General features: G+C 42.4%; 1 protein-coding gene across 2 annotated transcripts in view; it reads left to right on the top strand.

Moving 5' to 3' along the window:
- Window positions 1–14,546, top strand: part of CADPS (calcium dependent secretion activator) — a 445,851-nt gene that overhangs the window by 192,008 nt on the left and 239,297 nt on the right. For both annotated transcript variants that reach the window (XM_058171468.1, XM_058171467.1), the window contains exons 5-6: window positions 3,061–3,297; window positions 4,189–4,310. In XM_058171468.1, coding sequence (XP_058027451.1) covers window positions 3,061–3,297; window positions 4,189–4,310 — 359 coding nt within the window. The remainder of the gene's footprint in view (window positions 1–3,060; window positions 3,298–4,188; window positions 4,311–14,546) is intronic.

Below are 14,546 nucleotides of genomic sequence, written 5' to 3'. Positions count from 1 at the left end.
AATTCTTTCAATATTAACTAGTAATATTTTAAATTGCTGGTTTTATTTTGTACAAATCAACCCTGAAGCCATCTGTCTCACCCCTATCCAACATTGACCCCATTTTTCTAAGGGCTTTAATTACTTTTGAATCTTTTGAAGTTCTAGCCATACCTATACCAGCTTCTACCTGCTCCTCTATGCCTTGAGATCACAGCATGCAGTTTACTCCACTTACTCTTACAGGTAGTCCTTGACTTCTGACCATAATGGAGGCAATTACAGTTTGTCAGAGTTTGTTGATTTATTTTTACTATTGCATTTTAGGTTTAATGCTGGTTTGCCAACCGTCAGGGCAGTGATCAGAAGGCCCAAGCAATTTTTGGATCCAAACACATTAAGTACACCAGTGACTAAAGGGATTTTAAGCTTCATAATTAACTCAAGGAAACCAATTTTATACACAGATATACCAAGCAAGATCATACGTATAGGATGGCCAATTTCCACAATACCCAGCACTAGGTTCTATTCTGAATTTCCCCACAACAACAGCCCCAAGGTTTTTTCTAATCAAAAGCTGGCACCAGCTGCTGGGGATTCGCAGGGATTTCAGGGAACCTGTAGCTAAGATTCTGTGCAGTTCGGATAACCCCCAAATCCCACTCCTGGCTGGCCCTGCCCACCCTGCCTTGCCCTTCCCAGGAGTCCTCACACAGCCCGTTTTGGATGCAGGTAAGTGTAGGACATGTGCAGAGGCTTGGGAAGGGTGAAAAATGGGCCTACCAGAAGTTTGGGAAGTTCAAGGGTTTCCAGAGCCTGGGGAGGCCGTTTTCGCCCTCCCAGAGGCTCGAGGAAAGCCTCCAGGACCTATGGAGGGCAAAAATCCCCCCCCTCCATGGTGCAGGAGGCCAACTAGGCCTCACCCACCATGGCCATGCCAACCCATCAACCAAGAAGAGAACCCCTTGCTAAAATTTTTGAAGCCCATCCCTGCCCCATGGCTCTGCTATGGTCAGACCTGACTGTCAGGCCTGGAAACCATACTAGACTTTAGGGTTCCAGACGCTGCCACATTTTTCCCCTGAGGGGAAGAAGGGGGGCTGAGGGGTATGGTAACATTCTTCGAATGAACTGGGAGAACGTGGGACCATGTGACCATCAAAGGGGTCGGGGGGTGGGACTCTTGGGGTTTGTATAACTGGGAAAAGAATCCGGAAGTTCAGTTTTGGAATTTCACTCATCGTGTGCCAGTTTCCTCATGCTAGTAAAGAACTCTGAAAAACAATGGCTTCTGAGGTTTTTATGCAGAGGCTTGGGAAGGGTGAAAAATGGGCCTACCAGAAGTTTGGGAAGTTCAAGGGCTTCCAGAGCCTGGGGAGGCTGTTTTCCGCCCTCCCAGAGGCTCGAGGAAAGCCTCCAGGGCCTATGGAGGGCAAAAATCCCCCCCCCTCCATGGTGCAGGAAGCCAACTAGGCCTCACCCACCATGGCCATGCCAACCCATCAACCAAGAAGAGAACCCCTTGCTAAAATTTTTGAAGCCCATCCCTGCCCCATGGCTCTGCTATGGTCAGACCTGACCTTGACTGGATGGCACATGACTCTGGGATGGGAATTGAGACTTTCACAGCTCTGGAGGTAACATCTAGTTTTCATCCAATAAATAAAAGGGTGTTGTGGAATAACCGTCGTAAAATTTGGACAGCATGAATTTCATTGTAAAGCAGCTCAGCGATCGATGTCTTGGCAATCAGAACTTAAAAAGGGAATCACAACTTTTTATATGTTTAGCATTTGGGATGTAAGGAATGCAGTCAGCTAACTTATCCTTGGTCCGTCTGTAAACTCTGAACCAAGATATCACCACACTTAACCACTGCATGGATTTTTAATATGAAAAATGGTAGATGGATAGCACGGTCTGGAAACACATGCAGGGGTGTAAGAGACCCTGGGGAACTTACAAGAAAGGCGGGAAAGGCTTTTCACAGGCTGATAAGTTTGCTTCTCAAGTTCTTAATTGACAGGTTGTTTTCCACTGACTCATGGGTTTCAGGCAGGAGGTTATTTTCCCCCATGCTTTCGTAGAGATGCTGGAGATTGAAGCTAGGGTCTCAGGGATGGCAAGCAGGTGTTACACTTGGGCTACCTGACAAAGAGCTGTAGCTGGGGAGGTCAGAGTCAAAGATAATGCTGGAGGTCAGCTGTTCTTGTGTTTCAAGGAAAATGTTTGAATTGATTAAATATTTAAGTAAATAAAATAAATATTTCAGTCAGATAAGGAGCCTAACAGGCTCTTAAAGGGGAAGCGGTTGCCTATTGCTTTACCCAATGTTTTGGTCAATGTGAGGATTCTAATTTCAAACAACAACAAATCCCACAACCTTCCAATTTATCCCTGCACTCCTAGATGGTAGATTTTAGATGCTTTCCTCAAAGCATAACTTGTGTAATTCTGGAATTGACTCTCTCTCTCTCCTCCCTCCCTTTAGGTTGTCATCATGGAAGTTCAAGGGCTTCCAGAGCCTGGGGAGGCTGTTTTCCGCCCTCCCAGAGGCTCGAGGAAAGCCTCCAGGGCCTATGGAGGGCAAAAATCCCCCCCCCTCCATGGTGCAGGAAGCCAACTAGGCCTCACCCACCATGGCCATGCCAACCCATCAACCAAGAAGAGAACCCCTTGCTAAAATTTTTGAAGCCCATCCCTGCCCCATGGCTCTGCTATGGTCAGACCTGACCTTGACTGGATGGCACATGACTCTGGGATGGGAATTGAGACTTTCACAGCTTTGAAGGTACATGAAGATTTCCCCCTTCTCCTTTATTCAGTAAATAAGAATTAAAAGAACAAGCAGGTCAGCTCAGAATGTGCTCTTAACATATCTAAACTTTTCTTAAAGTTTAGAGTTTAAAGTTATAGGAGAAATCAAGACAAGTCACTAGAGGCCTCAAAATAAACAATAATTTTCCACCTTGCCACTACAAATGCCTATTGGAGAATTCAATTCAGTATGTATAAATATATGCAATCCTGTCAATCATATACTCTTGGTTTTTTTTTTTACTTTACTTTCCATCACAGGAGCGTAAATTTCCTAAATTTGTGTCCAAAGAAATGGAAAACATGTTCATTGAAGAGTTGAAGTCATCGGTCAATTTACTCATGGCAAACCTGGAAAGCATGCCAGTGTCCAAAGGGGGCTCCGAGTTCAAGTTACAAAAACTAAAGCGCAGTCACAACACTTCCATCATTGACATGGGAGAGGAGAATGAAAACCAGCTCTCCAAATCAGATGTTGTGCTGTCTTTCTCTCTGGAGGTAACATCTAGTTTTCATCCAATAAATAAAAGGGTGTTGTGGAATAACCGTCGTAAAATTTGGACAGCATGAATTTCATTGTAAAGCAGCTCAGCGATCAATGTCTTGGCAATCAGAACTTAAAAAGGGAATCACAACTTTTTATATGTTTAGCATTTGGGATGTAAGGAATACAGTCAGCTAACTTATCCTTGGTCCGTCTGTAAACTCTGAACCAAGATATCACCACACTTAACCACTGCATGGATTTTTAATATGAAAAATGGTAGATGGATAGCACGGTCTGGAAACACATGCAGGGGTGTAAGAGACCCTGGGGAACTTACAAGAAAGGCGGGAAAGGCTTTTCACAGGCTGATAAGTTCATTTCTCAAGTTCTTAATTGACAGGTTGTTTTCCACTGACTCATGGGTTTCAGGCAGGAGGTTATTTTCCCCCATGCTTTCGTAGAGATGCTGGAGATTGAAGCTAGGGTCTCAGGGATGGCAAGCAGGTGTTATACTTGGGCTACCTGACAAAGAGCTGTAGCTGGGGAGGTCAGAGTCAAAGATAATGCTGGAGGTCAGCTGTTCTTGTGTTTCAAGGAAAATGTTTGAATTGATTAAATATTTAAGTAAATAAAATAAATATTTCAGTCAGATAAGGAGCCTAACAGGCTCTTAAAGGGGAAGCGGTTGCCTATTGCTTTACCCAATGTTTTTGGTCAATGTGAGGATTCTAATTTCAAACAACAACAACAACAAATCCCACAACCTTCCAATTTATCCCTGCACTCCTAGATGGTAGATTTTAGATGCTTTCCTCAAAGCATAACTTGTGCTTAATTCTGGAATTGACTCTCTCTCTCTCTCTCTCTCTCTCTCTCTCCCTCCCTCCCTCCCTTCCCTTTAGGTTGTCATCATGGAAGTTCAAGGTCTCAAATCCTTAGCGCCCAACCGGATTGTTTATTGCACTATGGAAGTGGAAGGAGGAGAAAAACTACAGACTGATCAGGCTGAGGCATCCAAACCAACGTAAGTGTCCATCTTCGCCTCCATCACATTTCCTTCTTTATTTCAAATATGTACCTGGCAATGTAAGGAGCACGACCCCTGGATGCCCACAAGGTAACTTGGATGACCACAGCCACCCCACTATTGCTAGCCTGGGGTGTCAGCTAGTGCTAGACCCTGGCCTCCACTGGGCATATTTTATTTATTATTTATTAAGAAAATTTATATTGCTGCCCAACTCACTCACTACAACTTTGTTTATGGAAATATGTTGGAAAAAATGAAGAGTGGTACCGTTGGAGAATTTCTGGTTTTTCTTTGAAGACATTTCATTTCTCATCCAAGAAGCTTCTTCAGCTCTGACTTCCATATAAATCCTTCCATTTCCCACCATCCAGTCAGAGCTGAAGAACCTTCTTGGATTAGAAGTGAAATGTCTTCAAAGAAAAAAAAAGTCCATATGCCTCTTGAAAAAGCACCTTTGGGAAAACCATGACCTGGATGACTGAGAATCTCCATAAACACGATCACTGAATTCATTTTTAAAAATACTTTTGTTTAAGGGGCAAGTGAGTAAAGTGATATTTATACCATTTTGACTATCATGCTAAAAATATATCCTACACATTCTTAATTCTGAATAAGCAAATCACAAACTGTCATCTTTTCATTTGGAAAGAAAGGAGAGTGATTGATTTTGGTTCACACATCATGCTAAGCCTAGTTTATTTAACTGATAAGTTGCTGAATAAATCACAGTGGCTGATTCACAAAACACGATAAGCTATAAACCATATTTATAAACCAGACTTGCTGGCCTCCTACAATTTATTAAGGCATAAAGCAGGATTTATAAAGCTCAGTGAGCGAGTTCATAGAATACCACACCACACCCAAACGTGCTTATTGTATGGCTTAAAATGCGCACATCTATCTTAAATGTGAAGTAACTATTTTGGTCTAGAAATAACTTCTTCAAACTTCAATCAATTTTATTTATAGCCAAAAGGCCAAATATAAGATACAAACACAATCTAAACATGGTATTAGACATAACAATTTAGCAAGTAAAATGTTTAATGAATATTACATAATGCACTTAAAACCCCAATTTACTGATATGTTACTAAACACCTTAGTTTTATAACTATACTGTAGTTAAACATTTAAAAAGAAAAAAAGTATTGTACTGTGAATGTTATAAGAGTCTTCGGCAGAAGTTATCCAGCCTATTTTAAAATCTAAACAAGGAAAAAATTTTACTTGCAGATGAAAATCCTAAGATTACAGCAGCAACAGCTAGATTTTTAACTGTGGCTATAAATAACTACTCCTATCCTGTATAAATCTTCCAGCCAATCCAGTTTGCCACAAACACAATAAGTATCATTTCTAGCCTAGTCGTTTTCTTCTATTTCAGTGTCAGATTTTGCTTCTCTTCACCCCCACACATTAACATAATGGAGTAGAGAATAATTTTGGAGTCTTCAGATAAATCCCAGTTATAATTTCTCCTGCACACAAATAACCTGTTTAGATAAGAGTTAGTAGGGCAGCTTTTAGTGCAGGGGTGTCAAACGCATGGCCCACGGGCCAGATGCGACACATGCTGGCCCCACCCCTGCCCAGTTTAGCAAAGGGGGAAAAAATCCCAATACATCATGTAATAACGCCATGATGATGCAAGTGTGACACCCCTGTCATTCTGCCCCACTAAAATATAAAAACATGTGAAATATAGGTTGACCGTGAGTCTCTATTCTTTTAAAGTCTATTCTGAGGAAAAAATAATTCAATAATTATATGTCTTGCAACAAGAAATATTCAATGTTCTTGTGCTGACATTCAGCTTGCCTGATCTATTATTGTACAATATACTTGACTTGGTTTTAAATGTAAAATTAAGTCAGCTGTATTCTTGGCAGCATTTTAGTTAATTGTTTGAATAGGAAATGTTCAAATATGCCAGTTTAATAGATTTAGTAATTGTATGTTGTGTAAAGACATTTTGTTTTAACTGAATTCTACAAATCAAACCTGCGGCAGACTTTCAGATTTCAGATAAAATTGTCCTATGCTCCAGAATCAGTTAAATTTATCTGGTATTGTTATGAGAAATAGGAGAAAAGGGATTCAATTGGATCGCATTTTAAAGCAAGGTTCTCCAACCTTGGTCCCTTCAACTCCCAGAGTCCCTCAGCCAGCAAAGAGACCCCTGTTTTAAAGTGAACTAGCTAATTCGATGGCGGTTGAGACTCCCAGACTTATAGTCATAGGGGATTTCAATCTGCCATCGGTGGGGGAGGAGTCCATGGCAGCTCGGGAGTTCATGGCTTCCATGACGGCCCTGGACCTGACCCAGTTAGTGACGGGTCCCACTCACATCGGGGGAAACACTCTGGACTTGATTTTCGTCTCTGGACAGTGGTTGAATGATCTGGAATTAGGGGATATAACTACCAAACCCTTGTCATGGTCGGATCATTCTCTCCTTCAACTCGATTTTCGAACCGCCGACCCTCACCACAGGGAGACGGGACCGGTTCACTGGTTCCGTCCCAGGCACCTGATGGACCCGGAGAGGTTCCAGATGGAGCTTGGGCCGCTACCTGACTTGGCCCACGGCTCAACTGGGGACCTTGTCGCTGCCTGGGAAGGGGCGGCAGCCAGGGCCTTGGATCGGGTCGTGCCTTTGCAGCCTCTGACCTGGCGCCGCTCTTGATTAGCTCCTTGGTATTCCGAGGAGCTGAGAGAGATGAAGCGCTGGAGAAGACGCCTGGAGAGTAATTGGAGGGCCACCCGCTCCGAATCTGACCAGACACTAGTGTGGTCTCAAATTCAGACCTATCTGGTGGCAACGAAGGTGGCAAAACGGGAGTATTTTTCCACCCTCATTGCATCTTCAGATAACTGCCCAACTGCCCTGTTTCGGGTTACCCGCTCCCTTACTCATCAGGGAGCATTGGAAGACCCCCTGCAGGGAAGAGCTGAGGAATTTGTACAGTATCTGCAAGATAAAATTGCTCAGATTCGGGAAGGGTTGGACACAAATTGGGTAGGGCCGGGCGAGATGGCGGAGGCTGGTCTTGATGTCTCCATCTGGGATGAGTTCGATTCTGTGACTCCTGAGGACAGGGACAGGATACTGGGGGGGGGGCTAAATGTGACCAGATGTTTATTGGACCCGTGTCCCTTCTGATTGGTGCTGGCCACCTGGGAGGTTACACGTGGCTGGCTTCAGGGAATTGTTAACGCTTCTTTGATGGAGGGTGTCTTCCCTTCCACCTTGAAAGAGGTGGTGGTGAGGCCCCTCCTCAAGAAGCCCTCCCTGGATCCAGCCATTTTATCGAATTATCGTCCTGTCTCCAACCTTCGCTTCACGGCGAAGGTTGTTGAGAGTGTGGTTGCACAACAGTTCCCTCAGTACCTGGATGAAACTGTCTATCTAGACCCGTTCCAGTCCGGCTTCTGGCCCGGTTACAGTACAGAGACGGCCTTGGTCACGTTGGTTGATGATCTCTGGAGGGCTCGGGACAGGGGTTGTTCCTCTGTCCTAGTCCTATTAGATCTCTCGGCGGCTTTCGATACCATCGACCATGGTATCCTGCTGCGACAGCTCGGGGGGCTGGGAGTGGGAGGCACCGTTTATCGGTGGTTCTCCTCCTATCTCTCCGACCAGTCGCAGACGGTGTTGGCAGGAGGGCAGAGGTCGACTCCGAGGCGCCTCCTATGTGGGGTGCCACAGGGGTCGGTCCTCTCGCCTCTTCTGTTCAACCTCTATATGAAGCCGCTGGGTGAGATCATCTGTGGTTTTGGGGTGTGATGTCATCTGTACGCTGACGACACCCAGCTGTACATATCCACCCCAGACCACCCCAACAAGGCCGTTGATGTCATGTCCCGGTGTCTGGAAGCCGTACGGGTCTGGATGGGGTGGAACAGACTTCAGCTCAATCCCTCGAAGACCGAGTGGCTGTGGATGCCGGCTTCCTGGCACAGCCAGCTTACTCCATTGCTGACTGTTGGGGGCAAATCGTTGGCCCCCACGGAGAGGGTACGCAACTTAGGCGTCCTCCTGGATGCGCGGCTGTCTTTTGAAGATCATCTGATGGCCGTCGCCAGGGGGGCTTTTTATCAGGTTCGCCTGATCCGCCAGTTGCGTCCCTTTCTGGACCGGGTTGCACTGCGCGCAGTCACCCATGCCCTCGTCACATCTCGCCTGGACTACTGCAATGCTCTCTACATGGGGCTCCCCTTGAAGAGCACCCGGAAGCTCCAACTGGTCCAGAATGCGGCCGCGCGGGTTATAGAGGGAGCACCTCATGGCTCCCATATAACACCTATCCTGTGCGGGCTGCACTGGTTCCCAGTGGTCTTTCGGGTGCAATTCAAGGTGTTGATTACCATTTTTAAAGCGCTTCATGGCTTAGGACCGGGCTATTTATGGGACCGCCTACTGCCACAAACAGCCTCCCACCGACCTGTGCGCTCCCACAGGGAGGGCCTCCTTGGGGTACCGTTGGTGAAACAATGTCGTCTGGCGACCCCCGGGGGTAGGGCCTTCTCTGTGGGAGCTCCTTCCCTCTGGAACGAGCTGCCTCCGGGGCTTCGCCAACTCCCCGACCTTCGGACTTTCCGCCGTGAATTGAAGACTCTTTTATTCCGCCGAGCTGGGCTAGCCTGATTAAGTAATTTTAAATGGGGTTTTAGTTTTTATATTACTTAGTTTTTAATTTCGGCCACTATTTATATAAATTTTAGTTTTGTTTTTATTGTATATTTATTGTACCTTTTAAATTGACTGTTAACCGCCCTGAGTCCTTCGTGAGAAGGGCGGTATACAAATGCAATTAATAAATAAAATAAATAAATAAATAAATAAATAATTCAGTCTTCCCTCTGAAATGAAAATTGATTATTCTTTAATATTTGGACTCTTAAAGTTTTGGTTATGTAGATTTCCAATTAAAAACATATACAGAAAGTATATATTGGTGCAAAATAATAGACCTGAGATGATGGAATAGGAAATATGTGTACATTACAATAATGCATATACTGTACAATGGTATATACAAGGAAGTAAGAATATGATAATCCACATAGATTTTCATTCAATTTCATAGAAATGAGCCAAACTTCAATTTATAAACATGAAAAATGGAATGAAATCTAATACGGCAATTTGATCCATCCCTAATCTGCCTCATTGCTATGTCTCTGATTACATTTTATTCATTAAATATTCAGGAAGTTCAAGAAGTTGTTATAATTTTTGTGTGATTTATTGAAAGTCTTGCTTTTCCAAATTCACCTTGGAGTATGCAAAAGGCACAGCGTGCCATTTAATACAATCTAGGATTACCATACATCTGGGTCCCCCTCCTCCTTTCCACATCTCCTCTGTTTAATCTTTAAGTGCTCCATCTGCCTGGGAATTCAAAGTATCATAAAACATCTGGGATTCTGCAGAATGAAAAGGCATGAGAGTGGGGTCTCGCTTGTTCCTTAGAAGGTCTCTTTGTGAGCAACAGACAGGTTTAGAAAGGCAAATAGAGGCTAGGAGCTTCAATGGGAGTCTGGCGTGGTTGATTCACGTGGCATTTATATTTTTCTGGAGACAAAATAGAGATTTCTTTTGGGATTGGAAGGAAAGTGTATTTCATAAGAGTTTTGGTTTTGAAACACAGCTAAGCCCTGTTAGCTCCCAAGGTTTGTTTCTTTGGATATACAGGAAGTCCTCAACTTACAACCATTTGTTTAGCAACTGTTCAAAGTTACAACAGCACTGAAAAATTGACTTAAGATCTGTCCTTACATTTTCAACCAAGGCACGTGGTCATGTAATTAAGATTCTGGCACTTGACAATCAGTGTATGTTTATGACAATTTCAGTGTCTTTGGGTCACATGTGTCCCAAAGCGAAGCTTTCCTGACCTGGTCCCTAGTTGCCATAGGCAGGGGGATAGAAGGGATTGAGCCCCACAGCTGCATTGAGGAATTTGCACCTCAGTCAAAACAATGCACATCCTAGCTGGCCAAAGTCAAGGCTATCTCTACAGAAACCAGTAATGGTCAGAGGGAGTGACTTCTACTGCCAATGAAATTGCTTCATTGGAGAATGTGACTGATGACATACCTTGGAGGGAGGGGGAAACAGGGTCAGTGGCAAGGCGCAAAGTGAGTGGGGTCAGAGTTGGCTTCACTAGGTCCATGCCGACATGGCGCTCCTAATAAACAACTGGATTTTTCTTGAAAACTGGCTTGAGGCTCCTGCTTTTATTGGGGCATCGGTTGGAACCCTGACAACATGATCTTTATTTGTGATCTTCCCAACTGGCTTCTGATCAGCAAAATCAATGGAGGAAGTTGAAGTCAGTTAAGAACCATGTGATTCATTGAACAACCAGGATAATTCATTTAGCCATCATAAAATTGGGTGTGATTCACTTAACAACCACCTTGCTTGGTAATACCCTGTTCCCCCCAAAATAAGACCCAACTGGAAAATAAGCCCTAGCATGGTTTTTCAGGATGTTTGTAATATAAGCCCTACCCCAAAAATTAGTCCCAGTTAAAATCATCAACCAGACGGAGGCATTTAGTACTGTATTTTCCCCAAAATAAGACCTAACTGGAAAATAAACCATAATGTGTCTTTTGGAGCAAAAATTAATATAAGACCAAGTCTTATTTTGGGGGAAACACAGTAGATGTTCTTATCTCGCTTGTAGTCATAAGTCGAGGACAACCTACAGTTTTTGATTTTGAGCTTAGGGGAAAAACTATTTCCACATTGTCAAATACGGCTTCTGCTTCAGAAGGCATTCTCTTTATTATCTGGATTATTTTTTTGGTTTGTGCTTTAAAGCAAAAAACAAAAAAAAATCCAATTATAGTAGCATTTGCTTATTATACAGATTTTTATTTTTTTGGCTTCACTTTAGATTCTTTTCTCAGCTTCAGTTCCTAATAACATGTTTCACTGGATCTATTCCTTTATAGCACACGAAAGGGAAAGAATATATGCCAGGAGAAAAGGAAAGGGAAGTAAAAATGAAAAAATAAGCAAATGTGATGCAGCATATGAAGTAGGTTCCTGCACCCTGCATTTAAAAATGCCCACCTTTAACTATTTTGAACCATTTAATAGTGCAAGTCTTAACAAAATCCCTGTCTGTAGATCAAAAATCCTTCAAGCATTCTGAAATTAATATACCCGTATAGGCTTTCACAGCCAAAATCAATCAAGCAACAAAGGCCTTCGGGCTGTATAACCTGGTCTGTATTTTCCTGGTGTCCTGATGTTCCACTGGCATTGCAGCTGGTGTCTTTGGGAGGCAGTGTACTACCTCATAATGTACTTTTTGGCAACTGGATAGGAACTGACTGTGCTTTTGTACTTGTACCTGGCAAGCTGCTTCTATAGAATCATCTAGCAAGGCTGATAACAGATGTCCTTACCTGTCTTTTATTTGGAATAAGGATTCACTCATTCTCCCAAACCGTATAACCAAACTGGATATGCATGACCCAAATGACTTCTTCTTATGTTTTGTCCTTCATTTCTAAACTTCATGTCTAAAGCCTTGTTTTCTTTTGCCCTGGAGATGAAAAAAAAAAAAGTAGAACTGGAATTCCCTAGGTAGCTAACTCGAAAGGAAAAATAGCTGGATAGCTGTCTGCTTCCAGTCCATGATTAAATTGCCCCAAAATACCTGGGTTGGATAGCAGTGTTGTATGTTACCTTTTCTTGCCTTTTCTTTTGTATGCAAAAGGTTCCAAAATAAAACATCGCCAGTCAGCCTTTCAATGCCTGGCAGCCTTTGCTTGAAAATCTCCGTTTAGATTTGCTTTGCCGTTTAGATTTGCCAAACAACTGCTCCCCCTTTTCTGTAATTTTCTCCTTGCTCCTAATTTTCCACTAAAATCTATCTTCAAGTTGCTTACGCTCACTACATTTTATTCTGCCCCCTGGTGCCAGAGAGAAAAAGCTAGTTTTATATTAGTAATATCTCCATCAATATTGTTGACATTATAATTCCTATGCACCAAGACAAATTCCTTGTGTGTCCAATCACACTTGGCCAATAAAAATTCAATTCTATTCTATTCTATTCTATTCTATTCTATTCTATTCTATTCTATTCTATTCATATTATTTTCTTTGGTGTGCTTGGTGCTCCGCTTCCAAAGGCTCTGCATTTGCCCTCTTCTGTCCAAGAAATTGAGGAATGTGCTCATTCGTCACATTCTTTCTTTCGGCAGGCTAGGCAACTTTCCTCCAAGGCTTGATTTTTCTATCTTTCTTGTCCTCCCTTAATCCCAGATCGATTTGTCTAGATCCCTCTTAAATTGCAAAATTCAAACACGGACCCCAACAGAGTGATTTCTGAGTTGCTCAGAATGACACGAACATATTATTTTTTAACCTGGAAAGTGGGATTCTATCATTCAATCGAAAATTGTATTAGTCTCCCCCCCCCACCCACTTTTTAAAGCTGTGTCACCCTGTTGATTCATATGTAAAATGTGATCAAAATACTAAAAAGCAAAGAAAGAAAGCAGACATAAAGTTTAACTGATAAAGAAAGGACTTATTTTGTGAGGAATGATTGATGTATCCTAGTTTTTAGGAGTAACAAAATGAATGACACTTATCTGGTTGTTTAATCTTATGGACTTAATTTGCATGCATTTATTTGCTTGCCTTGGCAATCTTTTCTCATTTAGGACTGATTAATATCAAGGGATCTTAGAACTATTAAACATTTTCTTCTGAGATTCAGTTACATTGTCAATAGTATTTAGCAAATTATTCCAACACTTTTCTGATTTTTAACACTGAGTTAGGAACTTTCTTAACTGAATTGTAATAAGCGATCAGACTTGGAGAAAAGTAGTCTGGTAAAGTATTTGGAAAGAGTTTGCTAAATTATAAAATTATAAGCTACAAAAATTATTTTCTAACATTTTTGTACTCTGGAAAGCATTAATTTCTATTTCTCCAAAGAAATTATGTTTTATTTATCTTTCTGTTCAAATATCAATGGCACAGCTTAACATGTTGCAGTGATTTAATATAAAGATCACATCATCAGGACATTATTAGCAATAGCAATAGCACTTAGATTTATATACCACTTTACAGTGTTTCACAGCCCTCTCTAAGCAGTTTACAGAGTCAGCATATTGCCCCCAACAAGCTGGGTCCTCATTTTACCCACCTCGGAAGAATGGAAGGCTGAGCCAACCTTGAGCCTAGTGAGATTCGATCTGCCAAACTGCTGGCAGCTGGTGATCAGCAGAAGTAGCCTGCAGTACTGCACTCTAACCACTGCGCCACGGCAGCTCTTATTATTGGGATGAAAGTTATAGAACCTAAGTGATCCATTTTTCATCGTTAAAAAAAACGAAGCTTGAAGTATGGTGTTTCTTTATATGCCTGATGAATTTGAAATGGAATTTAAAAGTGCTTCAACCCAGTAATATTTCAAACTGGTTATTTATGCTGACTCCTTAGTTTCTCCTCCAATGTTTCTCAAACTTGGCATCTTCTTGATATGTGGACTTCAACTGCTAGAATTCCTCAGCCAGCTGCTAGGTGGAGAATTCTGGGAGTTGAAGTCCCCGTATCTTAAAGTTACCAATGTTGAGAAACAGTGCCTTAACCTAAGAAAAACCTCTGAGTCAATTTGAACATTATCTTTTCTTTCTAATAGGATTAGATTTCATATGCATCCTATATAGAGTTCTTCAGTGTACATGATACGTTTTGCTTATGCTTCACCCATTTATTTTAAAAGTGATAATAAATTGCTTGGTAAAAACAAACCAATACAAATATAATGCCTTGGTAAGGCCACACTTGGAATATTGCATTCAGTTTTGGTCGCCATGATCTAAAAAAGATGTTGAGACTCTAGAAAGAGTGCAGAGAAGAGCAACAAAGATGATTAGGGGACTGGAGGCTAAAACATATGAAGAATGGTTGCAAGAACTCTGTTCTGTCCCCCTTCACCTCCGTCCGAGCAATGGCTTAATTAGTCGGCACTATCAGCTCTGCCAGCAAAATAGTGAACATCTGCCAAGTGTCTCTGTTATCTCCCTCTATGCCAATGAGTCACCCAGGAACAAACTTCAGCTCTTAGTTAAGCAGTTAATTTGCCTGCTACGAAGAGGCACAGCAGCTCTTGCTGCCTTTATCTCTTGTGGCTCCATGACTCAGCACTTCCTAGGCCTGCCCCACCCCTGCTT

The sequence above is a fragment of the Ahaetulla prasina genome, chromosome 2 (assembly GCF_028640845.1).
Source record: "Ahaetulla prasina isolate Xishuangbanna chromosome 2, ASM2864084v1, whole genome shotgun sequence".
NCBI classification, from domain to species: Eukaryota; Metazoa; Chordata; class Lepidosauria; order Squamata; family Colubridae; genus Ahaetulla; species Ahaetulla prasina.
The sequence above is the reverse complement of the archived record's forward strand: the minus strand, read 5'-3'. Positions and strand labels throughout refer to the sequence as shown.